Source organism: Eublepharis macularius, chromosome 1 (assembly GCF_028583425.1).
Source record: "Eublepharis macularius isolate TG4126 chromosome 1, MPM_Emac_v1.0, whole genome shotgun sequence".
Lineage (NCBI taxonomy): Eukaryota > Metazoa > Chordata > Lepidosauria > Squamata > Eublepharidae > Eublepharis > Eublepharis macularius.
Window position 1 is genome coordinate 150,258,216 of NC_072790.1, and position 26,302 is coordinate 150,284,517.

Here is a 26,302-nt window from a genome sequence, read left to right on the forward strand (position 1 = left end):
CTTTTTGAGGAGGAGGAGGAAGAGAGCAAGGGATCCGTGGAGGAATGGTTGGGGTTCGATGAAACATCCATCCCATCCCCATCCCAAATTCTCGGTGCTGTCCCGGTCTGCAGTCCACCCCTCACTCCGTCTTCCAGTGCCAGCTCTGCAGCGCGGCCTGTAACCCTTCGTCCTCCTTCCCCTGGAAAACTTAGTGGGCCACGTTTCAACATCTCTGTGTGGAGGCACTTTCAGGTCCTTCCGAATGACCCCCATGTAGTATGGTGCCGTGCCTGCAATGCCCTGGTGTGCACAGGCAATGACCTGAAGCACCTGTTGTCAACGGTCCTGAGTAGGCACCTGAAGACGCACCACCTGAGTCTGTGGTCTCTGTCCTCGCCCAGCGAAACATCTGGCAGGGCGGAGAAAGACGGCTACCAGCTCTTCTGACCAAGGATCAGTGGGAGGGTCACCGGAATCCACTGCAAGCAAGAAGCCTTGCCCCAAGGCTGCTGCCGGTGGGAGCGGAACGCTCAGTCAGGCCACCCTTGTGGAGGTTGTTCCCTCGGGGTTGGGGATAGTGCCACTGAAAAGGATGACGTCGAGGGCTCAGGAGGCGGGCATTCGTGTTGTGGAAGAGACGATTGCCCTACAAGGATTCTCCCTATCCGTCGTGGAGAGTGTGGGCTTCTGCAGGCTGCTTCAGCATTTTGTCCCATGGTTCTCCATGCTGTCACGGCGCACCATTGGCCGTCGAGTCCTGCCTGCCCTCTACCATGAGACATGATGCTCAGGGAGCTGTCGACTGCAAAAGGCCGTACCATACACTTCACGGCAGACCTCTGGAGCGGCTGCCATCACGGCTACCTTGGCATTACCGCCCACTGGTGGCAATTGCCCAAGGCCAAGAACTGGCACCCGAAAACAGGTGCCATGCTTGACACCGGGCTACAGGGTAGTTCTTCTCCAGGCTCAGAGGACGGATGATGTTCATACTAGGAAGAACATCACCACCACGATAAAGGCGACTCTGAGGGAGTGAACGACCAGGGAGGAAGGGTTTGTCCGTGGCTTCATGGTGATGGATGCGGGAAGCAACATGTTGGCAGCCCTGAAAGAGGCATCCCTCCCGGGCCTGGTGTGCATGGCGCACAAGCTGCACCTGGTCATGAGGGATGTTCTTGGTCTAGGGAGCAAGCCAAGAGACAGCTGGGACGAGGGAACCTTGTGGACGTGCAAACTGCTGGACAGCTACTGGCGCATCGCTTCCCGTGAGCTGCTCCAGAGGCAGGGGGAGGGGGACCCCAAGCACCACCTCTATGAGGACCTGCCCACCCGCTGGAACTCCACCTATGACATGGAGCAGAAGGGCCCGTTGCAGGACATCCTGTCATCGCTGGATGTTCTGAGGAAGGGAGAGAAGCTCAGCCTTAGCTGATGTCCAGATGTCCCAACTGTTGCCCAGATGTCCCGGTTGTTGAAACCTTTTAAGGAGGCCATCAAGCTCTTGTGCTCATACGAGGCTAGCCTGGGTCAGGTCATACCCCTGATCCAAGGGCTCAACCAGTTCCTGGCCAAGGTGCTCCAGCACGAGCAAGAGCTGCTCCCCAGGGTCAGGGACTTTGTGAGGACAATGCAGGCATGCGTGGCCGAGCGCTTGCAACCTCTGCACCATGAGGTGCCGTACCAAATGACCTCCCTCTGTGACTCCCGGATCAATGGCAGCATCACCATGTGGGAGGGCAAGATGCAGCGCTGGAAAGTGGTGCTCCATTTCCAGGCAGAGAAGGCAGGACAGAGGGAACCGGGCAGGGGCGAGGGGCAGGAGGAGGAGGAGGCGGCAGAGGAGGGAGAGGAGGCGGGAAAAGAGCCACAGCAGGAGAGACTCACCCAAATGGGCCCACTCGATCTCTGGGCCTCGTTGGTGGGCTGTATGGTTGGCCACAGCACAGTGGGCGCATCTCTCGCTGTGGAGGACTCGGCGGGGGCCATGGTGTGAGAGTACCTTGCAGAGCCCACTGACCCCCCCCCAGTCCAACCCGTTAAGAGTATTGGGCGAGTAAATCTGCTGTATGGCTGGACCTGTCCATCATGGCAACCAACATCCTGAACTGCCTTCCCACCAGCGTGCAGAGCGAGTGGGTGTTCTCCCACCTGGGAGACCGCCTCCATCCCCGCTGTGCATGTCTGCACCTGGACCTGGTGGACATGTTGACCTTTGTTAAGGTCAACCTCCACCTGCTTGGATATCCCTCCCTGGACCTGGACCTACCTGTGCTTTCAGCCACCCCAGTCTACTGTGGTTCTAATCTAGGCAAAGCTCTTCTGCAGCGGCCTCAAGATCTCTGGCCTGCTGACTGGCTCTGGGGCAAAGCTACTTACTGCTATTACCTGTCCTGTGGCTACTCAGGTCAGGTTTTTGTGAGTGGTGGTGTCGTGCTCTAGCCCCCCTAAGTTCCTGGGGCTCCTTCCATGGTCAGGTGCCAAGTTCAGTGGGTATCTCAGATGAGGGCTCACACTGCTTATTATTGGTGCCTGTCCTGCCTGCGCAGGAAAGGTGTCTCTGAGTGGTGGGTATTTATGCAATCCACCAATCTCCCCAATTATCTATTGAGAAAACTATCTATACCATGTACCTAACCGTCCAATGTTCCATGTCCAGCTGGTACATTTTGGCAGCAACAGCCACTGCACTATGCAAGGTGCGGACAACAGCATCGGCCCCGATGCCATGATGTCCCCATCTGGTGGATGTATGTTGGTGTCTCTGACCCACCAGGGTGTGTGTTTGTGTGTGCAAGGACTCCACGTATGCCACTATGTCTTGCTGGAGGGTTTTCTTTGCCGACTGTTGCTGGGTCATTTGGTTATGTGGAGGCCGCCAACATGACCCACCTTCTGGCTGAGCGGAAAGTAGCCTCTGTGAGGCCTGGTGGGTGGGCACATGGGGGTGCTGCCAGCGAGCAGCCAAACCCCTCCACCCTCAAGAAAGGGAGGCGGCCCACCACCGTCTCCCTGAGCCAGCCAGGCCCAGCGGCCGCCAACGTAACCCACCATACTTCCATTCGGAAAGTAGCCTCTGTGAGGCCGGGTGAGCAAGCACATGGGGGGTGCTGCCAGCGAGTGGCCAAACCCCCTGCCCCCTTGAGGGGAGGTGGCCCACCACCACCTCCCTGAGCCCGCCAGGCCCGGTGGCCGCTGACACGACCCATCTTAATGGCTTCTGGAAGGTGGCCAGTATGAGGTCTGGCAGGTGGGCACATGGGGGGTGCCGCCAGCGAGCGGCCAACCCCCCTGCTCCCTAGAGGAGAGGCAGCCTGCCACCACCTCCCCGAGCCCGCCAGGCCCAGTGGCCGTCAACATGACCCACCTTCCAGCCGAGCAGAAAGTAGCCTCTGTGAGGCCTGGCGGGTGGGCACATGGGGGGTGCCGCTGGCAAGCAGCCAAACCCTCCGCACCCTAGAGGGGAGGCGGCCTGCCACCACCTCTCCAAGCCTGCCATATTAATGACTTCTGGAAGGCGGCCTCTCTGAGGCCTAGCGGGTGGGTACATGGGGGGGTGCCACCAGCGAGCGGCCAAACCCCCCACCCCTGAGAAAGGGAGGCAGCCTGCCATGGGAGTCCTCCACTTGTAAACGGGGCCAAACTCAACTGATGGCTCCAATTGTATCGAATGGGAGTTTCCTGAGGGTGTTGGATTTGGGAATGTATAACTCCAAAATCCGTTTTGCAATCCTGACCAAACTTGGGTGATGGCTGGAGGAGAGCCTGTTGAACACTCTCTGTGAATATGGGCTCTCTAAATCCCAAGAGGGCCATTCTGGCCCCCACAAACAATGAACATGTTTGTTAACAGGTCATGTTTGTTACTGTTCGTTTATCCTTGTTCGTGGATGGCAACGAACAACGAACACTGTGTTCATTTGTTTTTTTCCGTTCACGTCCAGGTCGAACCCAGGAACAAAACATCAAGGATCTAATATCAGATCATCACCGATCTACCACTTCTATTACATATGCTTCAACTGCCTCTACTCACCAGTCACACTTTTTTGGCCCCTGGCTCTGGTAAACAATAGTTTTATGTATTGTCGAAGGCTTTCACGGCCGGAGAACAATGGTTGTTGTGGGTTTTCCGGGCTGTATTGCCGTGGTCTTGGCATTGTAGTTCCTGACGTTTCGCCAGCAGCTGTGGCTGGCATCTTGCTCATGCTGGAGCACCTTGGCCAGGAACTGGTTGAGCCCTTGGATCAGGGGTATGACCTGACCCAGGCTAGCCTCGTATGAGCACAAGAGCTACACCTCTGAAGATGCCAGCCACAGCTGCTGGCGAAACGTCAGGAACTACAATGCCAAGACCACGGCAATACAGCCCGGAAAACCCACAACAATCAAACAATCGTTTAATTTAATATTTGATGATTCCTTGTTAAAATTATATTAGTGAAATTCCAGTTGTTATCTTATACGCTCCAGCTTCTACCGTATGGTGTTCAGCGGTTAAATTGACTAGTCCATAGTATACATGCATATAAATGCAGCGGATGAACACACACCATTAACTGCCCTTTCATGCAGAGATCTTTCCCACTTCCCCTTTCCTGCAACTTCTTCCTCAGACCATTGAAAAGCTGGAATTTTCACTGGGACTTTATGTTTGCCACCATGGAACAGCTACAAATGGGGGAAAGGTTCATAAGAGCAGTGAGAGAAATTTATAGAGACCAGAGTGCAGCAATTGTGGTGAATGACGAGCTGACTAAAAAACTGATTATTGGAAAGGGTACAAGACAAGGTTGCCCGTTATCCCCATTGTTGTTTATTTTGGTTCTTGAAATTTTGATGATGCAGATTAGAGAAGATAATGCAATCCGTGGTATAAAGATAAAAGACGTTTCCTATAAGGTCAGAGCGTTTGCAGATGATATAATGTTAATTGTGGAAGATCCAATTGAAAACATGCCTAAGGTAATAGAAAAAATAAAAGAGTTTGGAGACTTGGCAGGTTTCTATGTAAACAAAAAGAAATCAAAGATTTTATGTAAGAATATGATTAAACAAAAGCAACAGTTATTAACGGAAATAACAGACTGTGAGGTAACAAGTAAGGTGAAGTACTTGGGAATTGAATTGACTGCAAAAAATATAGATCTATTTAAGAATAACTATGAGAAATTATGGACTCAAATAGAGCATGATTTGATCAAATGGAATAGGCTGAACTTGTCATGGTTGGGAAGAATTGCAGTAATCAAGATGAACGTGTTACCAAAAGTTATGTTTCTGTTACAGACGATACCAATCATTAGGGACTCCAAGCAATTTGATAAATGGCAGAGGAAAATATCAGAGTTTGTGTGGGCAGGCAGGAAGCCTCGAGTGAAAATGAAAGTGTTACAGGATGCAAAAGAAAGAGGGGGAATGCAACTGCCCAACTTGAGACTTTATTATGATGCAATCTGTCTGGTATGGTTGAAGGATTGGATCACATTGAAAAATCGCAAACTGCTGGCCTTAGAGGGATACAAAAAATTATTTGGATGGCATGCATACCTATGGTATGATAAAGTAAAAGCAGATTCTATGTTCCTGCATCACTATATTCGGAGAAGCCTCTTCACAATTTGGAAGAAGTACAAAGAATACCTACAAGAAGGAATTCCCTCCTGGGTGGTTCCATATGAAGTAATAGATCCAAGAACGGTCGATAATGAACAACAGTGTTTAACGTATAAGGAGATAACTCAAATAGAATCCTTTAAAATAAGAACGCAACAAGAGATGTCTCCAAACTACGACTGGTTTCAATATAGACAAGTTAGAGATCTTTATTACTCAGACTGTGCGAAGGGAGGGATAAGGATGGAAGACTCAGAATTAGAGAAAGTAATTTTACAAGAAGACCAAAAGGAAATTTCTAAGGTCTACAAAGTGTTGTTAAAATGGTATACTGAAGATGAGACAGTTAAAGTGCAAATGGTGAAGTGGGCTATAAACTTTAACAAAGAAATAACAATGGAGGCGTGGGAATACTTGTGGAAACATACATTGAAAATCACGACATGTACCAATATTAAAGAGAATATCTACAAAATGATTTACCGTTGGTATCTGACGCCAAAGAAGATTGCGCTAGGGAACTCGAATATGTCTAATAAATGCTGGAAATGTAAAAAACATGAGGGATCAATGTATCATATGTGGTGGACTTGCGAGGTAGCTAGGCAGTACTGGGGGGAAATAATAAGAGTAATGAGTGAGATTTTACAATTTCAAGTTAACAAGAACCCAGAACTCCTGCTACTGAACTTGGGAATGGAAGACATCCCAGCACAACATAGGACATTGATATTCTATATGACGGCAGCAGCCAGACTTTTGTATGCGCAGAAGTGGAAAGTACAAGAAGTGCCAACTACTGAGGACTGGATTTACAAATTGCTGTACATGGCGGAGATGGACAAAATGACAAGAAAACTGAGAGACCTTGATCCAGGGCAGTTTAACACGGACTGGGGAAAGCTGAAACAATATTTGGTGAAAAAATGGGAGGTGGGAGGAGAACTGTGGCAGTTTGAAAATTATTGAGGTACACAGGAGGAGAGAAGTGACTATACCGAGGGGGTGGAGAGTTAATGGAAAAATTCTAAGCAACTTTATATGATTTTTAAGTATTATATTAAGTAGCAATAGCGTTGATACTATGAGAATTAATGGGATAGAAATTAACTAATCTATATTTTTTGGAAAGATAACCGTATAACATAGAGTGAATATATACATACATACGTAAATTCAAAGATAGGTCTAATTGTTAGACTTATGGTATATGTATAGATAAAGAACAACATATAGAACAGAAGCCTAAGCAAATGACAATAAGTGTGTATAATAAGTATGTGTATAGAAGTATTGGAATTGATGTATAAAGGAGGGCAAATTGTTTGTCCCATATTGAAGAGAATAGAAGGAGTAAGATAAAACACAGGTTATCAAAATGAATATTATTAGTAGTTTTAATGAAGAAGATAGATTAAGAGGATTTTATTTATATGACAATTTATATGACAATTTATATGTGAAAGGAAGTGGAAATAGTGCTTAGAAGAATCTGAAAGTATATTATAATAAACAAATAAAATAAATATGAAGGAGTAGAGCGAAAGTGGATAGGGGGTTGGAAAACTGTTGGAAGTAAATAAAAAGGGGGGGAAAGGGAGGGGGTTAGAATTAGAAAAAATTAAAGAATGTGATTATAATTGTTATTGTATGTTTCTAATCCAATAAAAATTCTTTTTTAAAAAAAAAGAAAAGCTGGAATTTTCCATCACTGGAGTTCCATGGAAAAACTGGCAAATGTTGTGAAGAACAATGGGAACTGGGCAATATCAGCCCTCCTTGCTCTTTCCCAGGCTGAGTTTCAGTCAGTAAAAGATAGAAGTGAGGACAATGTCACCCAATTCCCCCTTCTTCAAAGAAGGCCCCCCCGCCCAATTTTGTCTATGAGGTTTCCCTGACTTACAACATCAGCTTTTCAAAGGTCTCAGGGGGTGGCTAAGGGAAAGTGGGGATCTGAATGATCTATAAATGCAAGTGCCCTTCACTCATGGTTTGTACGATGTAACCCTACTTTTTTCCTAGGTCTCTAGCTCAAAGAACAAATGCCAGTTCTGATCTGCAGAAGACAGGTTCTTGAAGAATAAATATATATAGCACTCAAAAGAGTAAAGCTTTCAGCAATACATAAACTGGGTACCAAACTTTGGCATGAAAAAAGGAATAACATCTCTTACCTTTCTTTTCATCTATGAAAAGACAAGATAAGAGATGCTATTCCTATTTTTTTGTTATTAATGTGTTGCATAGTTATTTATACAACTAGCAACATAGCCCGTTGTGGGGAAAAAATATAATGGGCTCTAGAAAGGGGAGGGCATGCAGGCAGGCATTCACTCCTCCTCTGTCACTGATTACAGCTGATGAAGGACGGGAGGGTCGGCATTGTCATCTGCTCCACACCTGATCTGCCTGATCTCGGGTATGTGAAAGGGTAGTGGGCTTTGCTATCTGCTCCATGCCTGATACATGCCGAGTAAAGGGGGGCATTGCCTCCTGTTCTGCACCTATGGCTGGGTGAAGGGAGGAACAGGCATTGCCACCTTCTCCGCACCTCATTCTGACAGGTGAAGGTGGGTGGTGAGCTTTACTACCTGCTCTGCTCCTGATCCCAGCTGGGTGAAGGTGGTGTGGTCATTGCTACCTGCTCTGTTCCTGATTCCTGCAGGTTGGGACGGGGGGCAGGCATTGCTGCATGCTTGGCTCCTGACTCCAGCAGGGTGAAGACAGGGAGGGCATTGTCACCTGCTCAGTAGCTTCTTCCGGTAGGTTGAAGAAGGTGGGCATTGCCACCTTCTCGACTCCTTTTTCCAGCTCGGTGAAGGGAAGAAGGGCATTGCCTTCTGCTCTCTGCCTGATCCCAGCCAGGTGAAGGTGCGAGGTGGGCATTGCCACCTGCTCCACTCCTGATTCCAAATGGGTGATGGCCAGGGGTGGGCATTGTCACCTGCTCCGCTCCTAATACCTGCTAGGTTAAGGCAGTGGATGGGCAAGGCTCTGCTTCCAATCCCAGCTGGGTGAAAGGGGGTGTGTGCATTGCCAAGTGCTCCACTACTAATACCAACTGGGTTAAGGTCGGGGGTGGCATTGTCACCTGCTCTGCTCCTCATAACAGCTGTTAAGGTGGGAGGGGAAATTCCACCTGCTCCGCTCCTAATACCAGCTGGGTTAAGGTGGGAGTGGGCATTGCCACCTGCTCCGCTCCTAATACCAGCTGGATTAAGACACGGGGAGGGCATTGCCACCTACTCCACTCCTAATACCAGCTGGGTGAAGGCAAGGGGTGGGCATTGCCACCTGCTCCACTCCTAATATCTGCTGGGTTAAGTTGGGTGACGGACATTGCCACCTGTCTCACTTCTAATACCAGCTGGGTGAAGGTGGGAGGTGGGCATTGCCACCTGCTCCCATCCTGCTTCCAGCCTGGGCTTCCCACTATGGCATGTTTTCTGGAGCGACATGGCACCTTGCCTAGGCTTCCCTCCATGGCAGCGCCCTCTGGTAGTGCACCAGGGTATAAAGTGAGTTGTCTGAAATACGCTTACTCAATTATATAGTAAGATTTGATTTCAAGTTGAGTTTTGTATCTGTTAATAGGAAATAGACACTGGGGAAACTTCAAGTGTTTTGGAGAAGCTTAATTCATTTATATTTCTAACATGTATTGTTACTTGCAGAATCCTTTTTTTCCCACAGAAAAGTATGGCAGCATGTTAACAATGACATTGGCCATCAGTTATTCTTTCTGCAAGCTGTCCAGTGAAAATTTCTAGTTTAAAACTACAGAAAGGAAAATGTGGCACATCTGAGACTATTTGGTTTCTCAATATTTAGATGCCACCCTCACAGCCTTCGCACTGAGGAACACAACTGAACAGGTATTGACATAATCCCCTTTCTTTAAAATGCCTGTTGTTTATCTGACTACCATTAATATGCAAACAATAGACATGGCTGAGTCAGGGACAGAGAAATTCTGTTTTAAAACTTGCCTCTTTCCATTTCTTTTGCTGTTTATTTTGGTTGTAGTTTCTCATCTTTAACCAGGCTAAAGGTTTCTAAAGCAGTATAAATTTGATCTGACAACCAGTTATTATTTTTTTATTTCAGTTGCTGTCTTTAAGAATATCAAAAGACCGGATGCACTTCAATCAAGAAGACAGATGACATTCATCCACCATTTATATATTGTGTTATTTTCTTTCCCCCTGTTTCAAATAGAGTTCCAGGCAGCCTCTAGGAACAGAAAAGCAATCCCCAAGGTTTATAGCTAATAGGAAGCAATTTCAACAGGAAATGGACAAGGTAACTATGATCCCCCCACAAACACACTGCTGCAGGGGGCATTACCTAGCATTGCCATTAAGACCTCAGTGAAGTTGCCTTGGCCAGATAGTGACTTTCAGATCCCCCTTTTCCAAAGAGAATCTCATATAATTTCTCAGACTAACTCTAGCAAACATAGGGCCACATCACACATTACACAAAGGCACATGTGAGTTTGCCATCACGTGAAAGGAAGCCAACGAAAAAGAGCCATAGCCAATCTGGGTCTACACCAAATATGCTTGTAAGATAAATACAATTACCACATGGCCACTACAGTCTTAAATACATATAAGATGGTACATGCGTAAAATACAATAAAAATATAATGTATCAAAGATTAAACCCTCCAAGTAATTCTAAAAGCTTATGAACAACCTTCTATAAAAGTACTAGAAGCACATGCTAGTTTCTCACCATGGTGGCTAAATCCCTCCCCCCACCCTCCGCCCCACCTGGGGCCAGATAACTCCCTGCAATGTAGACAGAAGATGCAGCGATTCATCAATCCTTCCTTGCTGCTTTGCTATATGTGGGGAAAGTTTCAATTATTCTGTTTAAGTACTTTGCTTCTTACTTTCTGTTTCCTATTCATATGCAAAGCTGCTTGTCCAGGCACTTTTCTAAGTGTGTGAGGAGAGGAAAAAATGTAGATTTATTAATTGCATAATTTATAGTCTGCCTTTCTCACTTGGACTCAAGGCAGATTACACAGAGTAAGTCAATACAATCAACAGGATGAGCTAGACAATGCAATAGGATTTGAATTGTACAAATTTAGAACCAACCAGAAATCTAAACAGAACAGAAGCAGAACTTAAGTATTAACATATGTTAAATTATGCAAAAATTGATTTATTACAGTTATATACCAGCAAAGATGCAAGAATTACATAATAGGATTCTGCTTACAACAGACAGTACAGACCACAGCCCCTAACTTATTCATCCAAGTCTCTTTCTGAACTATATTGTTATAGTACAGCCTTATTATCTGTGTAGAAAAGCCTTTGAAGTAATTCAGCTTTGCCTAGTTTGCAGAAAGCCAGGCTAGCCTTTCTGACCTCATCAGGCAGGCCATTCCACAAGATGGGGGCCACACAGAGAATGCATGTGTACAAGCAGTTGTTGATTTTGCTATGTTTGGCTTTATGCTAGTTTTTAGATTTGTTGCTACCCTATGCTGTTGTATGTTTTCAATTAAAGTCCTAAATGTTGATCATATTGCATTTTTCCTCATTGAATGTCCTAGCTACAGTGTTCTGCACCATCTGGAGTCTCTGAGTGGATTTTGAGGGGAAATCAATGTAAAGTGCATTACAGCCTGATCCCATCACATCTCAGAAGCTAAGCAGGGCTGGCCTTGGTTAGTAATTCGATGGGAGACTTTCAATGAAGACCAGTGTTGCAGAGGCAGGCAACAGCAAACCACCTCTGTTAGTCTCATGCCATGAAAACCCCACCAAGGGTCACCATAAATCAGCTCTGACTTGAGGGCACTCTCTACCACCATCAATGTCAATGTTATTGTGGTGCAGATCCAGGTGATCAGATCAATCAGGGTAGGGTGCTATCTTCTGAGCTGGACTGAGTTGGAAGAAAGAGTTTTTTGCTACAGCTTTAACTTGCTTCTCCAACAGCAGTGTTGGAACTAGAATAACCCTAAGCTCTTAACTGAGTCAGTAAGGGTCAGGTGAGCCCCACAGAAAGTAAGGAGGACAACGTCCTTTAAGAATTCCTGCTTGCAAGCCAACATTACCTCCAGGGTTTAGTTTCAATTTGCTCACTCTTAGCTAATTAACCACAGCAGCCAGGCAGTGATTCAGGGTCTCTACTGCATCACTAGGAGATTTGGATAAGGATATATAGAACTAGGTATCATTGGCATATTGATGACAGCCAATCGCAAAATTAGGAATGATTTGTTCTAAGGGTTTTACACAGAGATTAAAAAGCATTGGGAGGGGGGAGGAAGAATAGGATTGTGCCCTGTGGAATCTATCAGGATAGGACCCATATTTATTATAACTGGTCTCCAATGGCGACCCTTTGTGTCAAGTTCATGAGAAATTATCTGAACCAGTATAACACACATCCTTTGATATCAATTGCTGCCACCAAGCACCTCAACAAGATGACATGGTCCAATGTATCAAAGGTAGGAGATAAATCCAATAGGAGCAACAAGGAGGCATGGTCTTTGTCTATATTCAAATGGAGGTAATCAACTAAAACCAATAAGGCTGTCTCTGTTTCATAGCCCAGCCTGAAGCCAGACTGAAAAGAGTCCAGAGCAGCTGAGTTATTCAAGAAGAACTGGAGTTGGTCCACTACTGTTCTCTCAATTACTTTGCCTAGAAAGGCCGGATTAGAGACTCAGCAATAATTGGCTACATAATTTTTCTGTAGGGATTTTTTTTTTAATAGTGAAAAGATTTTCTCTTTGAGCATCCAAGAAAAGGTGCCCTGGATTAGTTATTGATTTATAATAGATAATAAGGACTTGTTGATGTGATTCCTACATGATTTTAGCAGCCAGGACGGGCAAGGATCCAGGGCACAAGTAATGGCCTTCACAGATCCCAGGATCCTGTCAAAATCCATACTGGAAACTGGGTCATTAAAACTGGGTCATTAAAAAGACCGCACAGTGTATATTAGGTATTTCTTCGGTTGTACCTAATGTTTCAACCAGCATCCAGATCAGAGTGAATTTTTGATATTTTATCAGCAAAAAAATTGTACAAGAGTATCACAACTATCTGTTCCTGAGACAATAAAGGATCAGATTTTGGAATCAGCAGACTCTGAGCTACCTTGAACAAATGGGATAGTTATGAACTAGCTGATGCAACAGTGGCAGAGAAATAACATTTCTTAGCTGCCCGCTAAGTCTCTTTCTCCCTCATGTCTGCCTTTCTCTTTGCCTCTGTTTCCCATCCCAGGATATTTCTGTATTCCTAGGCCTTCTCTCTGGACTCTCCCCTTAGCCCCAGGACTGAAGGGTATGGAATATCTGGTGTCTCTAGTTCTTATCACACCCGAAGAAGTGATAATCTTTTTTTTTTAAAGATACCTTGTTACAGTGAAGAAGAAAAAAAATGATTGAGTTGCTTCCTTGATCCACTCTCTTGCATCTGGTTTCCATTTTTGCCTACTGAACCATCATTTCATGCCAGGTTCTAGTATGACAGATATTAAGGTTCCATTAAAAATATTGCAGTTTGTAACTCACAATGTTGCAGTTTGTGTATACCCCTGGCAAATATCCAAACTGCTGCTTTAAACAAAATTTAAAGAATGATTTCCTTTTATTAACACAGTTACAGAGCAATTCTAGACAGAGTTACTCCAGTCTAAGCTCACTGATTTCACTGTTAGTATATGTTCCAGTTAGATCAGAAATTTTCTTATTGCTACAGATAATATTATGCTGAGATTCAACTTGAAAGCTAGTGAGTAAAAAACAACAAATGGTTACAAAGTTCAGCCACAATTTGTAAATCCTCACTTTAAAAGTACCTTTTCAATATAAACTCAGGGCAATTACAACAACAAACTCAAACAAGTAAATCATTCTTAAAGACACTATAATTGTTGTCAGCTTCCCCTGTTCCACCCTTGAAAATCTGTTGTATAGACAAAATAGTTCACTGTATTTCTTCCAGAGGCTCAGAACAGAAACAGAAGAATATATACACAGGATTCTGCAAAATCAAGGCTCAGATTACGGTTATAAACATTTATTTATCACTGAACATGCTACTGAATTACTAACTCAAAAATATTCCTTAGGTCTAGAATGTTGCCATCTGCTCACCTCTTCCATCCAGAGTCTGAACAGTTGTGACACGGCAGCACAGCAAGCTTCATTCCTCAGATTGATCAAAAAGCCTTGTAATCAACACCCATTTATGTTTTTGTCAACACCTAATGATAATCTGTAAAGCAGTTTATCCTTAACTGAAGACATAAGTGAAATTTGTTTTCCCCTAAAACCATGACACACATTTAAAATAAAGTTTGTTTTAATGAACAACTTTTGTACATTATTTGGCTTCCTCCTTACGCAATGTAGGAATACACTAGTACAGTTGTCTTAGTAAAGTTACACACTTGTCTTATTGTCCCATAAGTGACAAACTAATTCACAATCTGGACATCAATAGTCAACACAATGTGCCCTATGACACACTGCTAAATTCCTAAATGGTACTAACAACTGAAAATTAACTTGAAAACATGTGGCATGATGAAGCTTGATGCTAGTTTCTTGTGTTTCTACATGGGAATATATACACACTGGGAAATGAAAAGCAAGCATAGCTACATACTTATAACAGATTTTATGGTAATTTTTATTTGGAAGTGGTTCTTGTGTGATCACTGATGAGTACCTAATACTCAGAAGTTATCTGTAAATTTCAGAACGCAGTGTTCATTTTTCTTGTATACCTCTCTGTTCAATGAACAATTACTTCCACAAAATTCAGGAGAATCATATAATGATCGTTTTTTATTTCACTCAATACCATGCTAGCCCCATGACAGAAGTCACTAATGTTCAAATTTTATAGATGAAAAATAGTCTGAGAAAAAAATATGCCCAAGGCCTCTCCATAAATCTTAAGCTACTACAGGATTTGAATCCAGGTTTAAATCCAAGACTCAATGCTCTCCCCACTGTATGAACAGACTTTAACCTATAACATTATAGAATATAATGGTCTACTCATGCCTCCTCCTGACGCCCTATAAGCAAAAGCTGCCTTACCAATACAGAATTGCTCTCTCCAGACCAAGACTTGGAGGCAGTTCTCATGAATGCCACCTCCCTATATCATTATGATTTCAGTTTCTTATGAAGAACAAATTTAAGCATAGATCTTTACACTGCAAAAACAAATGGATGCTAATGCCTGGTATGAGTGATACTGCAAAACCTTCAAAGCCAATACACTTTCAAAGCCAAATTAAATACATATTGAAAAAAGATTGAACCATCTTTTACAAGTTAAAAAAAATCAAACTCCATGGGTAAGTATCTATTTTGTCTATGGCCCAGTTTAAAAACTGCACATACCTCAGGCAAAATGAACTGTTCTACAGGCTTGTACCAGAGTCTGTTCACTTGTACTCCACAACTAGGAGGACTAAAACGGGCACTGAACAGTGCCTCCTACGAAAACAAAGCAACAAATTGGTAAGTCACATTTATCATTAATATTATTTATCCTTACTCCCTGAGCAAGGCCATTTCCACACGCCCTTAAAGGGACAGCTCACTAACTGAAAACTGGCAGCTTTCCCCCATGAATCCAGACATCTCCATTTGCAAAATAGTTTCCAGTCATCTGGCTTCTCTTTTTTCCGGCACCTTATTTGGGAACGCACTTTCCGTGGTCCCAGAAAAGGTGCAGAAAAAACAGAAGCCAAACGGCCCATATCTGTTTTGCAAATGGAGACGTTATCAGCATTCCAGTAGTGTGCAGTCCCTTTAAGGGTGTGTGGAAACGGCCCAAGTTTACAACAGAAAAAGGCAGTGCTTCTGCAACATGAACCTATATTTACTCAGAAGTTACTCCCATAGAGTTGAGTCTTACTTTCCTTATTTTTAGGAATGCAGCTTAAAGAATAGTGGAAAGCAAGCAATCTCCTGCATACTTTGTAAGTAGTGTATACATTTTTTTATAAAATTCCAGCTTTTAAGGACCGCAAAACAAAGCAAGTAATAAGTTTAAACCAACATGTTTACAAGCCCCTATACCAAAATTTCAGGTTCTTCCACATGTAACTGTACCAATTGCAGAACAAAAAAGGCAGACAAGGCCCTTTGCTTACTGCCTTTATAAACCATTTTGGCTGCTGGTTACTAGTAGATTTTTTGAACCATTTCGGACACAACTGGTTCAGCTGCCAGGTGCAAATGGATTTTTTTAACCTTTTCAGACAAAGCCACTTCTGTCCTATTTCCAATGCTGGATTGAGTTTTTTAAAAACTGCTTTTCCCATTCAAGTTTTCAATGTGCTTTCTATTTGCTGCAGAGTACTGTTTGAAATGTCCATAGCACTTCCAACTGTGTTGCCTTTTTATTTTCCCATCCAATTCCAGCACATTCTTTTTTTTTAAACATATATAGAGTAGCACTATAGAGTTATAACTATAGGTATAGCAGGTTGTTGGAATTGTCTTTTTTCCTTTGTCACCATAACAGAAAGGGCTAGAGACTATTTTTTTAACATGAAAACTGAGATATCAGAAAACCTGCTACATCTCTCCTTACAGCACTACTATTGTGCAGATTTTTTTCTTTAATGCAAAAGCCCTGGTGGCCCAGGGGGAGGCAGGGTAGACACTTCTCATACCAGAAATAGCAGTGGTGTTTGAAATGGCCACAGCAAGTCACATACAATTCATAAACAAAAACAAATGCTGTTTGAATCTGCCACCCCACATCGCTTAACACAAAATTGGGACAGCAACTGATAACAACCAGGTCAAAACAGAAATGTGAAAGGTGCTTAAGTTTGACATGTTTACCAAATATAGTGTAATGTCTGCTAACTTCATGTAAGTTATATGAAAGCCACCCTAATTACAGGCTAATTATTTATGACTCTCCCTTTTATGGATATATTTCCAAAATAGAATGCAATTTGAAGAACTGTTGTAAAACTGTTGTAAAACGGCCCTTTAAGGAAATTGTACTTCCCTGGTTTTTGTCTTAAGTCCTCAGCACTAAGCACAGCTCAGACAGAGCCATAGAAAAACTCCCAAAGGTTGAATTGCAATAAAAACTATACAGTCCCTACATGATACAACTAAGGGAAAATCCAAGACTTGGAAGAAGAGAAGCAGTGAAGTTTCTGAGCTTGACTGACTAAGCTCCTCAACTTGATTAAGTTAAAGCACAAATAAAGATCCTTTATCTGGAAGCCCTCCATACAAAAATAATGTGGGCTAGGGGAAGGCTTACATGTTAAGTGACTCTGCTTAAGCTGTAGTTCAATGGACTGGGGAGCTTCATCAAGTTTGCTCAGACTACTTATAGACTTCACAGCTCCCTTGACCCAAAGGGTCAAGAGTTTCAATGAGCTATGCCCTCTGGGCTAACTCAGGGACTACAAAGTTCCCCATATGTAAAAAAAAAAAAGTATCTATGGAGTTTTGTCCACTTTTTAATATTCAGGGTTTGGATAAAAGACAAAATTCCAAGGGGACTGTTGAAAGCTTACTAAAAATGAGGACACAGTTCAACAGAATTAAAAAAAACAAAGCTGTTCCAGCTCAGCTCTACTGAAAACCCAAGAGTAGTTTGGCATGTTTTATCTTTTTTGGTGGCCTAGTAAGGAAAGAATATGTTCCTTTTTTCATGTGCCATTAGCTTCTTTTTATGGTAAAAGAAATCATGATTTAATCATCACCCTGAACATACTGCCATGTTTAGAGCTCTGAAATGCTCATACTGAATATAGATTTCCACACACAATAACAAAACTACCTGATTATATATAATTGCCTATAAGAAAATAAAACTGCCAAAAGATTGAATATTACAACACCCATAATGCATTTTCTTTCTTCAGAGATTTTTTTTTATCTCTCCTTCAATCTACGCTTAACCTGGCTATGGATTTAATCCATTCTGTTACAATAACGATAGCAGCATACCTCCTGTTCTGCCTGGTACAGTTTCACTGTGATGTTTCTCTGGAATCCTACATCCTTAGCATTGTAGAAAACCCCAAGGCTCGTGATAACAATCGGGTAAAGGACTTTGAAATGTACACTGACAATTCTGTCTTCAGAAAGCATTGAAGTATCATCCTCTGGCAAAGTGAATGCTTCAATTTCTTGATTCAGGACTATTAAAAAAAGAACATAAGACAAGACCATCTAAAGTGGGGAGGAAGTTATCAAGATCCTGTAACACCAGAATACTCTGTTACACAAGGCATGGAACATCTCCATATTAATTATCATCAATGCAAGTTCAGGAGATAATATACTTAGAAGCAGCTTGCATCTTAATCCGTAATAAAGGTTGATAAGACTGTAGACTATATCATGGCTCAGTCTAACACAACTAAACAGTCCAATGTGATTTGCTGAATTGTGATGGCTTCACGTATAAAGTTTTCAAGATTGATGGTTTGGAATACCCTTATAAAAATCACTAATCTATCCAATACAAAACCTGACATTCATACCTGGGCTAGTGATGTTCAGAAGTCTGCATGAATAAGGATCTTCTCGATCTTCCAGTGGCACATCACATCCACGTGCACCAATTATGAACTTCACAAGGACACTAAAATGTTGCCATTAAGAAGATTTACTGATTTCCATATCACCATCTTCAGAATACTAAATATAAGGGCAAATATCTGTTCCCCACACATCAGGATGTATTCATAATACCCCATAACACAGTTAAGATCACTGATATAACACACTTCAGGTTTGTCCTGTATAAAGGCTTTTTTCTCATAATAAAGGATTAACAACAATTATATGTTAAACTGTTAATAAAATTAGCACACAAACTCTTTCTACCCACTAGTCTTAAGTTACTATCAATTTTCTTCTTTAAGATTAATGCATATTTTAATATACAGCAACGTGTCACTGTGGAACAATCCAGCTATTCTAGACACTGCCATGAGAAGTTCATGTTAAAAAATGAAGAAATGAACTGCCAAGCAGGTGAATAATTTTGTTCAAAGTATTTCATATGAGAGCACTGAGAGTTAGACATCAGAACACTCTATAACTTATCAAGTATTAATTTACATATCAACATATCTAACAGTAAAGTGTCTCACCACCTCTTAGATGATGAAAGCAGCCAAACCAAATCGCTAACAGACAAGGTAGAGGTCTCTAAATACTCAGGAGATATCATAGGTGCAGAAAAAAGAAAATAAGCCCTCAAAAATCAGCCTAAGAACTAAAAATGTTCTATTGAGAGTAGTTGGAAGGGGGTGGGAATTTGCATGATCAAACCCCACAAAGCTTAAGAATCCTAGAGGGCAAGACTTGAGGGGTAGATTTCAAAGGGTTCCTCCATCCCAGAATTCCTCAACTTGTTTGTAATGATTGTAAAATATTTTGAATTAATACAAATTAAACCAATGTAATCACCTCATATGTGTAAGCAATGATATTAGGCTTAGGGCTTCATGGGAGAGAGAGAGTGAGTACTGGGAATTACCGTTGACTTAATCCTGGATGTTGCTTCAGATGCCTGACCCAAGTGCTTCTTATAACATTACGCAATTCTTCGTTGTGTCTTGCAGACAGTACCCCTACAATGACATCGTAATGCTTCGGTTTCCAGTGAGGAAAGAAAGCCAACAGACCTAGGAGTACATAAATGAATAATGCCTTACTAGAAAAGCATGCAACCATATGGTATCACAAATCTAAAGTCCACATTTTTAAAATGCACCAGCAGTAAAAGAAAAGGGTTAAAAAACAGAAACAGAACTGGGTCAGTAGATTGTAACTTACAAGCTGCTTTGGGGGGGACTGAATCCTATGGAAAGCTCCCTGTACCAGAGGAAAGGCCCTCTGTTAGAGGAACAGATTTACAGAGTTTGATCCATTATTTTTTAAAAAAAGATTTGTGCCACTCTAAAAAAGAATCCACTTATTAATAAGTTTTTGTGAACAGATGAATCTGATGAAGTGAGCTCTAGCCCAGAAAAGCTTATGTTTCAATAAATCTGTTCTGCTTTAAGACAATGCTTTTTCTTTCTCTACAAAAGGCTAACATAAGGTCAACCTAGAAGTGGTGATCAGGCACACGGCAGGCGGAGGCACTTTTGTTGCCCTACCACAACTTTTCAGTTGCCAAAACAGCTGTGCACACACACCCCACATGGATGTTTCAGCACATGAAAAGGAGTAAAGGGAATCAAGAGCACATCTGCCCACTGCACTGGGGGCCCAATCACTCACAACATTTTTAAATCACTTTAAAATGGCAGCAGCGCCGCCTGGCAAACACAAGGAAACAGTCATATTTACTTTGGCCCACATTCTAGTGGTATCTGAAGAAGTGAGCTGTGACTCATGAATGCTCATACCCTACCACAAATTTTGTTAGTCTTATAGATGCTACTGGACTCTTGCTTTTTTCTACTGTTGCAGACTAACACACTACCCATCTTGATCTTTGTCCCACAGTTGCTCTTATTTTGTAACTCTTTGAGTAAGAGTTAGCCAAATGATTTCTTATAAGTTAAACAATCCAAATCTATTTCACAAGACAAACAATTTTAAAAAGAAATGTATTCTCTAGATAATAGACAAGGTATCAAAAATTTCTGAGAATAATTTCCCATATTTGTGGAACTGAAAGATTAACACACAAGCAGCTAAAGTGACGCCAACAGGAAAAATTCTGTGTATATTTACTGTATTGCCATACATATTGACATGTTATTGATTATTAATTTACAACACTAACATTTTACCTTTCAACAAAAATTTCCAGAGCAGTTTACACAGTAAAATTAGAAAACAATTAAATTACCCTCAAACACTGATAGGTATATGAATAGAGGAAAATAATGTCCAAAATTGTTTAGAATTACTATTCCTTGAAGCATTAATTAAAGCATTCCATCCATTATAAATAACTTTGCATTTTTTCTTATGGATCATGGCTTTATATTTCTTTTTTGTTTGAAGAAACTTTTGAAGCAATAGAGGGTTATGATAATCTCTGAATCATCGATGTTTACTTTGAGTACGTTTATTCATTTTCTTGCATTCATTGTTGAACCATGAGCAGAGAGATGATTGAGTTCTCGATGGTTTACAAGTAAAGGCTGGTGTCAACAAATCTAATAACTTAACCAAAATTGATGGAGTGTGCACTGTATTCTGTCTGTCCTGTAGCTCACTAATAAGTGTTTGAGCTTCAGGGGTTTCAAGAAGAGCGTTAGCTCTTGCTTCCATGTTGTGGGCCCAACAGGCTAGCTTCAATAAATTGCCCTCCTGGCAAAGGGGGACCTCGTGGTACTGATAGGTATATGTGACGGACAAACTGGCTCCAGCTCCACCTCTCCTGAGAGACAGCCAATGGGAGAGGGGTGGAATACTGGGCCAATCAGGGTTAGAGTCCATTGGAGGGAAAAGAGGTTCTTGGAAAGACTGAGAGAGACAAGGGTTTGATGCTGATAAGAGAAGCAGCAGAAAGATAGCTGGCTGTAAATCTGTTCTATTATTTTGAAATCTTTCCTGTTTAACCCCAGTATGTTTGTTAATTTAAAATAGGGATGTGCAGTTCAGGTTTGGAATTTGGTAAAAATTACCAAATTTTACCTAAGTCAGTAAAATTCGGTATTACCGAATTGAATCTAAATAAATTTGGTAATACTGAATTTCCGTTTACCAAATTTATTCAGTTAAATTTGGTAAACTTCAGTACGAATGTCAGGAGTCTCCCCTTCCTGTTCCTTTGCAAAGGAACAAGAAACACTGCTTCCCACCTTTTTTGACATGATAGGAGGAGGGAAAAGAGAGTTGAAGTGAGTCAGAGGCAGAAGGGGGAAGGAAGAGGGGGAACAGAGAAGGGGAGGAGTGTGACTGGCCAATCCTTGAAGCAGCTCTCTTTCTCTGGCTAATGAGATTCTAGAGAAGGAGAGTGCCCTTTTTAAACTGCCCTGCAAAAAGTTAAATGGGAGGCTTGTTTGGAAGCCTCCATTTTGCTCTGGTCTGGTGATACTGCTGCTTCTGCTGGCTTGGTTCTCTGTCTCTGTGGTCTGGGCTGTGACTCTGGCTGGCCTGCTGGACTTCTCCAAGACTGTGTGGATTCCTTGAGAGTGATTCCTTCCTACTGCTGACCTGCACTTGGAGGAGGACTTCTGAACCTGAGAGGTCTACGGCACTGCACCTTACTTGGACTGGTTTGAGAGTCATTAGATTCACAGGGTTTTTTTCTCTTTGTGGGGAGGGGGTTGCTTTGGTGGGTGAGGGAGAAGGGAAGGGATTTCTTTTAGTTTACATTTTAAATTTATTTGCTGCTTAATATTTGCTGCTTGTTCTTTTTTTGCTGTGTGTGTGGTGCTTTGGTTGGGCTTCTCTGTAGGTGAGGTACTGTGGGTGAGGCGTGTGGGGTGCTTTGGATGGGCTTTCTCTGTGGGTGAGGTACTGTGGGTGAGGATAATTGGTTTGGCATTTATTTATTGTTGTTATTGTTATTTTGCTGTTCTTCTAGGCAAGTCTGTTTTATCCTGTAGTTGGGGTGCTTCTTTTGGTGTTTTATAGTTCCTGCTTATTATATTCTATTGTTCTTCGGGTCGGTGTTTTCCCCTGTTCTTGTGCTGTGTGTTAATTTTTGCTAGTTCTTTGGCGGGGCAGTTTTCCCTTGTTGTTGGTGGCTGTTTGTTTGCTAGTTGGTGTTTTTGTTTTCTGTTGGCATAGAGGTTTGGTTCGCTCTCTGTAGAGTTTTTTTGGTTGTGGGGTTGGTATTTGCAGGGGTTCACTTTTACCTAGCAGTATTTGGATCGTGTACTTTGTAAAGAACACATTTGCAATACTGGCAATGCAATCCTAAGGGGAGAGTGGAAATTGCACAGGAAGAGGACTAAGGCTTACGTGAGTGCAACTTGCACTTACATGGGCGTAATCCCCTCTTCTGCCAGCAGGTGGGGAGGCTTGCTACCACAGACGGGCCAGACACCCGTGGCCATGCTTGGCGGCCAAACGAATGCATGAGGTACAAGTCCCTGCACCAGCACCGGAGGGCGCAGAGCTGGGGCGGGCTCCGAGTTAGTCAGCTTCCTAAGCTGCCTCAGGCCCAGGAACACCCCCTGCAGTGGTGAAAAGTTACACCTAGAAAAAAGGCGTGTAGCCCATAGGATAAATTGGGCCCCCCTATTGGCACCCAGCCCCGTCCATGAGGCCCGAAGGAGCATAGGATGCTAACTACTGTGGGGACCAATCCTATGTAACCGCCGTGGTGGGCAAGCCCCCATCGCCATGCCCAATCAGCTCTCCAGGCACCCTATATAACATCTGGCTATGCTGCCTACACTCAGGTAAGTGGACAGGCAGCTGGAGGCTCTGCCCTACAGCCCCCTGCCGCAGGGACTTTGTGTGCGAGGTGGGAGAGTGGGTGTTCACAATGGCGGCCCATGAGTGCACTGGGTGGACTTAGCGGAAAATTGGGAGTACTTTGTACTCACTCATGGGAAAAGGAGCAAAGTCTAGAACATCTGACTAACAACCAATAACCACTCAAGTTCTCTTGCAGGATATCTGACTCTTGAGTCCCAGCTCGGGAAGGAGCGAGGGACCACTGACAGGTAAGAAGGAGCTGGGGTGGTGGCTAACTTGGCCTGCTGCTTCATGCCAAGTGCCACCCTCACCTGAAACCTCCCAAACACCAGCATCTGCAGGTGAGGCTCACCAGTGGGGGGCTCAGTGGCAGTGTCTCCCTGCCACAGATGCAGTTGCCCAGAAAACTGCTCTTGACACAGTCATTCGGGGGGGGGGGAGGCAGCCGCTATTGACCCAAAAGGGGCCCGGGTCAGACTCCCTAAGCCAGGGTTCCTCCCGGCTGAGGAGGAAGTGGGGCCACAGATCAGGTTGACCAGATGTTTGAAATTCCCATTGCCGGTGAGTCCTCAGTCCTTTGACTGAGTTACAGGAGATACTTCCCTGACAGGAAGTATCTCCTGATGCAGAGCGCCTCCTCATAAGAAGGTCATGCGTCATCCAGCCAGGGGATGCACCTGTGAAACTTGAGCTGGAGCTGTCGCCACTGCCGCTTCCAACCATGTTTACCCTCCTGGAACATTTTACAGTGGCCATAGACCAGGTTGGATCCATTTGCCACCCATGTGTCTGTTCCCCTTGCAGGCTGGTTGCAACCCGTCAAGAAGATGAAGGTACATGGTGTCAAACCCCTCTGACTATCCAATGCCAAGGGCCAATCCGGTCCAGCCCAGGGAGCATGGGCAGAAGGCACCCCTTCCTGCAGCCCCACCCCCGAGTGGGCTGGACTAGGTCTGGGTGTTGAGGCTTGGGCAGCCACACAAGTGGCCAATGTATCCCTCCAAGACAAGGGGCAATGGCCAATCACGTTTCCAGACACCCCTTGAACATATCCAGTTCAATAAACCATGTAATGAGTGACATATACATGCCTGTCTGTTTGCTTCCATGCCCGCTGAGGCCCCCCTCCCCTCAGGATGTACGTTCACCCAATCCCGCAGTGGATCGCAGGCCAGGGCTGGGACGGAGGGGTTGGGTCCCATGGGCAGAGATGCTGTGGCCTGGACCCACAAGCATCTGACCCAGTCCCACCACCCTCCATCACATGTTACCAATGGGAAGGGAGAGGTGAGGCCTGGGGTTGCCAGGTCCAGTCCAGGAAATCCCAGAAGTCTTGGGTGTGGAGACAGGAGGGGGTGAAGTATGGGGATAGGAATGCCCCAGTTGGGTATAATGCCAAAGATACCACCTTGCAGAGCAGCCTGTTCACCAGGGGGACTGGCCCCAGTTACCTGGAGATCAGTTATGATTCCAGGAGGGTGGCAACCCATGAAACTTTAGCCAAAGCTGTCACCACCACCGCTTTCAACCATGTTTACACTCCCAGAATATTTTACAGTGGCCATGGAGATCCAGCCAGAGAGCCAGAATAATGGAGCGCCATGGATATGACAGGGGGAGGGGGCAGGCGGACCAGAACACAGAATCCCACGAACCAGCATCCTGGAGGGATGTGGGGTGATCTGCCTGGCCAGATGAGGGGCAAGTGGTCACCGGGACATCCAGGGATAGGGTGAGGGAACTTGCGATTGGTAGTGCCTCCCAGACTCACAGAGAGTGATGGAGCCCCAGTCTCATCAGCCCTACGGGGTACCAGGCGGCTAGTAGTCTGTATGCCCCACCCACTTGCTCTGCCCACCACAAGTGGTAAAATGGATTCACAGGCGCACACCTGGCCTCCAGGAACAATCAGCCCTAAGTGGGACCCAGGAGCCACCATGCTGCTTACACCATTCTCGCCAGGTGCCTGCTCCCATGAAGTGCCCAGGGTTGCCAGCTCCAGGTTGGGGAATACCTGGAGATACTGGGAGTTGGGTCAGAAGAGTTGGGGCAGGAGTGGGGGAAGAGAGGGACCCCAACAGGGAATGATCGCGTAATTCCCATCCCCCAATGCAGCCACTACCTCCAGGAGAACTGATCCCCCTGGCCCAGAGATCGGTCGCAATTCCGAGAGATCCCAGGCCACTACCTGGAGGATGGCAAGCCTCTGGCCACCTCTGAGCCACAGCCATTGAGCGAACTCCCCGAAAAGGAGGTGGCCCACTAGGACCCACAAACATGTGCTCCAGAAGCCACATCACTACATGCACAAGCCATGGGATGAATGGGGAGCTGGAATGGAAATCCTCTCAGGCGACCTGAGAACAAGGTGGCGACTATCAGCCCTGGTCCTGGTCAGGGCCCCTTGGGGAAGAGAAGCCAGTGCACCACAGCCTGTACAGGACACGCCGCAGCCTGTGCAGGACATGCAGATCCAAGTGGCCCCCGGCCCTGCCACCCTGGAACAGGCCGAGCAGCATCCAATCCCTATGATGGGCTGAGGTTGGGGCAGTGGCCTGCGTGCCTATGGCATGAGCACTGCACAATTGGGCCGGTTACGGACTGCTGGAGTAGGTGCCCCAGCCTCAGTCACATGCTCGAGGCAAGCAGGACCCTGTGCGGTGCAGTCGACCAGGGCTGGCACCATCCAACAATGGGCCGCCCAGCTGTCCCCAAAGATGCCAGGATGGCCACATGTGGTCTAGCCACCTCCTCTGTGAAGGCCTGTCCCACTTGCGGGGTCCCTGCCTGCAGGCTCTGCGATCTCAGCTGCAAGTCCCAAGGGCAATGGGAGGGTCGTGAAGCTGAACCCCCAGGGGCTGCCCCCCTAAAGAAGTTCATCCCTGGCCCTGGCGGCAGACTCACCCATCCTGTTCCCACCCTAACAGCCTTGCCCATCACAGCAGCATGGCGGGCAATGGATCGCGGGAAGAGTGGGAAAGCAGGATGGGCACCCAGCTCATCACGAAGGCCCAGGGCAACGAGGTCCTGTGTGATGAGGCAGTGAGGACTGCGCGTCCTCTGGACCTCGCGGAGCTATTCCCCGATCATGCTGAGGAGGCCCACCTCATGCGGCAGCAGCTGGATGAGGCCAGTGGGGATGCCAAGCACGATTTCTTAGAGGAGGACAGGGCAGACCCCGTGCAGAGTAAGTACTAGGGTGGAGGCCACTTGCCCGCGACCCGTGGCCCATGCAGGCTGGGTGCTAGAGGGAGCCAAGAGAGGCCTCAGGCCTGCCCAGACCCAACCACAGCATCCCCCTCCAGGGGT

At 44.9% G+C, this 26,302-nt stretch overlaps 1 protein-coding gene across 5 annotated transcripts in view; it reads right to left on the minus strand.

Moving 5' to 3' along the window:
- The window catches only part of B3GALNT2 (beta-1,3-N-acetylgalactosaminyltransferase 2), a 92,025-nt gene that overhangs the window by 56,196 nt on the left and 9,527 nt on the right, over window positions 1–26,302 (minus strand). For 3 of the 5 annotated variants that reach the window (XM_055000209.1, XM_055000201.1, XM_055000232.1), the window contains exons 2-5: window positions 19,137–19,284; window positions 18,133–18,233; window positions 17,594–17,787; window positions 15,005–15,100 (exon numbers count right to left, since the gene is read on the minus strand). In XM_055000209.1, coding sequence (XP_054856184.1) covers window positions 15,005–15,100; window positions 17,594–17,787; window positions 18,133–18,233; window positions 19,137–19,284 — 539 coding nt within the window. Of the gene's footprint in view, window positions 1–15,004; window positions 15,101–17,593; window positions 17,788–18,132; window positions 18,234–19,066; window positions 19,285–26,302 lie in introns of those variants that run through there. The other 2 variants (XM_055000224.1, XM_055000216.1) reach the window with 2 other exon arrangements.